The sequence below is a fragment of the Colobus angolensis genome, unplaced genomic scaffold (assembly GCF_000951035.1).
Source record: "Colobus angolensis palliatus isolate OR3802 unplaced genomic scaffold, Cang.pa_1.0 Scaffold37, whole genome shotgun sequence".
Taxonomy (NCBI): domain Eukaryota; kingdom Metazoa; phylum Chordata; class Mammalia; order Primates; family Cercopithecidae; genus Colobus; species Colobus angolensis.
The window spans coordinates 7,443,377-7,445,922 of NW_012117043.1; the positions used below are offsets into that span (position 1 = coordinate 7,443,377).

At 56.4% G+C, this 2,546-nt stretch overlaps 1 protein-coding gene across 1 annotated transcript; it reads right to left on the bottom strand.

Annotated features, from left to right (window-relative positions):
• Window positions 1–1,567: 1,567 nt before the first annotated feature.
• NOG (noggin) lies at window positions 1,568–2,540 on the bottom strand. Its single transcript, XM_011953737.1, has one exon. It carries the CDS (start codon window positions 2,530–2,532, stop codon window positions 1,834–1,836), a length of 699 nt encoding a protein of 232 aa, XP_011809127.1. The 5' UTR covers window positions 2,533–2,540; the 3' UTR covers window positions 1,568–1,833.
• Window positions 2,541–2,546: the final 6 nt, after the last annotated feature.

The window sequence follows — 2,546 nt, forward strand, 5'->3', positions numbered from 1 at the left end:
GGAGGGAGGTGCGGAGAGGTGGCAGGGAGGTGGGGAGGGAGCAAAGGAGAGCGACTTTGGAGTCCAAGATAAATAAAGGGAGCGCTGAGCAGTGTCAGGAAGCTGGCCCACGTGGAGCTGTGCGGACGGGCGCCACTGGGGACTGAGGCGGAGGGACGCATGCGAGAGTCAGGCGTCGGTCCCAAGGAGTTGGCTTTTTAAGGGGTGGGGTGGGAGTGATGTTTTGCACGTCCCTTTAAGGGGTTACGTGCCTTCTGCCCCTATCTAATCTTAAAGCGCAAAGATTCCGATTCCGATTTCTCCCTCCTCCCCACCCCTCAAGGGAGAAAGTGCCCAGAGCACCGGCATACCCTCTTCCCAAAAGCAGATGCCAGAGGTGGTGATTTTCACCCAGATTTCGGACCCCTCCGAAACCATGGCCCTCAGTCTTCCTTAGGTCCCTGGGGAGAGGGGAGGCCAGTGTCAAATCTCTCTGATATCCCCAGCACCTCCCGCCGAGGGCCTGGGATTTCGGGGCTCGGACCTGCAAGATCCCGGAGGCTGTGAGCCTTGTTGATTCCAAGGGATTGCCTCAGCAATTGCACCACCGCAGCTTCCGGGCATGCAAAGGGTTAACATGGGCTGGATATTGAGGTGGGGGGTACGAGGCGGGAGGGGTGGCGGGATCTGGGTGGGCGCGCTCTGATCTCCCCCCCTCCCCATTCCTCGGGGGTCAAGTTTCAGCGGCACTCCGCCCCCAGGGTAGGTGTGAAAGACACGTGTCCCCATTGTGAAGGGCCTGTCAGGCAGGACAAAGCGGCCGCCCACCCTCCCCCCGCCCCTCAGCCCAGCCTGGGGTCAGCTCCAGGGGGCCGGCTGGGTGTCGAGGTCACTACAGGCCCGAGCTTTGGTGACATAGGGGGAAAAGCTAGGAGACTAGGCGGAGGCCACGTGATGTTTTAGTGAGGGGTTAGAGAATATCGCCACCCCCCGCCCTCAAAAAACTAAGTCACCTCTATCATAACCACAGGAGGTGAGTCCGAGGGGATGAGCCCCTTCCCCAACCGCGTAGAAGGCACAGCAGCATCCCCTACCCGCCCCTCCCACGCCCTCCCACCCCCCATCAATCACCAACACAGAAAATCAGTATGGAGCCCAGTCGGTTTTAGTGGTTTTCTTTAATCCTGCTCTGCACTTCTTTCTCATTTACTACACGGGATATTATAAAGAATAAATAGCAGATACTCTTAATTTACAATGATTAGTCATTCCATTTGTTCTCTATATTTACAATAACTGTAAAATAACATTGAACTCTATAGCTTCTTCGAGGTCCAAGGAAAACCAAAACACTTTCCGAAGAATGGAAAATAGCTTTTAAAAAGTCCTCTACAAAAGTTCCCCCGTCTCTTTGTACTTTAAGAAAAAAATAACTTTTCCCCCCTGCTTCGCCATGCGAAGGGCACTGGAATATAAATAGCAGGTTAACATTATTAGCAACAACCAGAATAAGTCTCTCTTTTTCTCTGTTCTTTTTTTTTTCTTTTGCTTACTCTTTTTTTTTAAAAATACAGTAGAAGCCGGTAACTTTTAACGTATAATACTGACCTTTTAATAAGTAAATTAAAACTGGGACCGTATATACACACACATATACATTCCTACACAGTTAAACAGTGCATTACATGAACCAGAAAGCTAGGTCTCTGTAGCCCAAAAAAAAAAAAAAAAAAAAAAAAAAAAAAGTTCATTGAAAACCCTCGCTAGAGGGTGGTGGAACTGGTTGGAGGCGGTGCAGGGGGCGTCGGTGGGGATCGATCAAGTGTCCGGGTGCGGGCAGGGGGCCCCCGAGTTCTAGCACGAGCACTTGCACTCGGAAATGATGGGGTACTGGATGGGAATCCAGCCGCAGCGCTGGCCCCCGCGCCGCTGACAGCGCCACCGCAGCACCGTGAGGTGCACGGACTTGGACGGCTTGCACACCATGCCCTCGGGCACGGAGCACGAGCGCTTACTGAAGCAGCTGCCCACCTTCACGTAGCGCGGCCAAAAGCGGCTGCCCAGGTCGTTCCACGCGTACAGCACGGGGCAGAACGTCTGCGACCACAGCCACATCTGTAACTTCCTCCGCAGCTTCTTGCTCAGGCGCTGCTTCTTGCCCTGGGCCAAGCCCTCGGAGAACTCCAGCCCTTTGATCTCGCTCGGCATGGCCCCCGACGGCCGCTGCCGCAGCAGCTGGTCCAGCTCCGCCAGGTCCTCCGCGCCCCCAGCCGCACCCCCGCCCCCGCCGGGCCGGTCCTCGGGGGGCGAGGTGGCCATGAAGCCCGGGTCGTAGTGGCCCCCGAGCAGCGAGCGCAGCAGCGTCTCGTTCAGATCTTTCTCCTTGGGGTCAAAGATAGGGTCTGGGTGTTCGATGAGGTCCACCAGGGGCAGGTTGTCGCTGGGCGCCGGGCGGATGTGGAGATAGTGCTGGCCGCCGGCCGGTGTCGCCCGCAGCCCCAGGACCACCACCAGGGCGTAGAGGGTGACCCCTAGGCTGGGGCAGCGCTCCATGCCTCCGGCGCGCG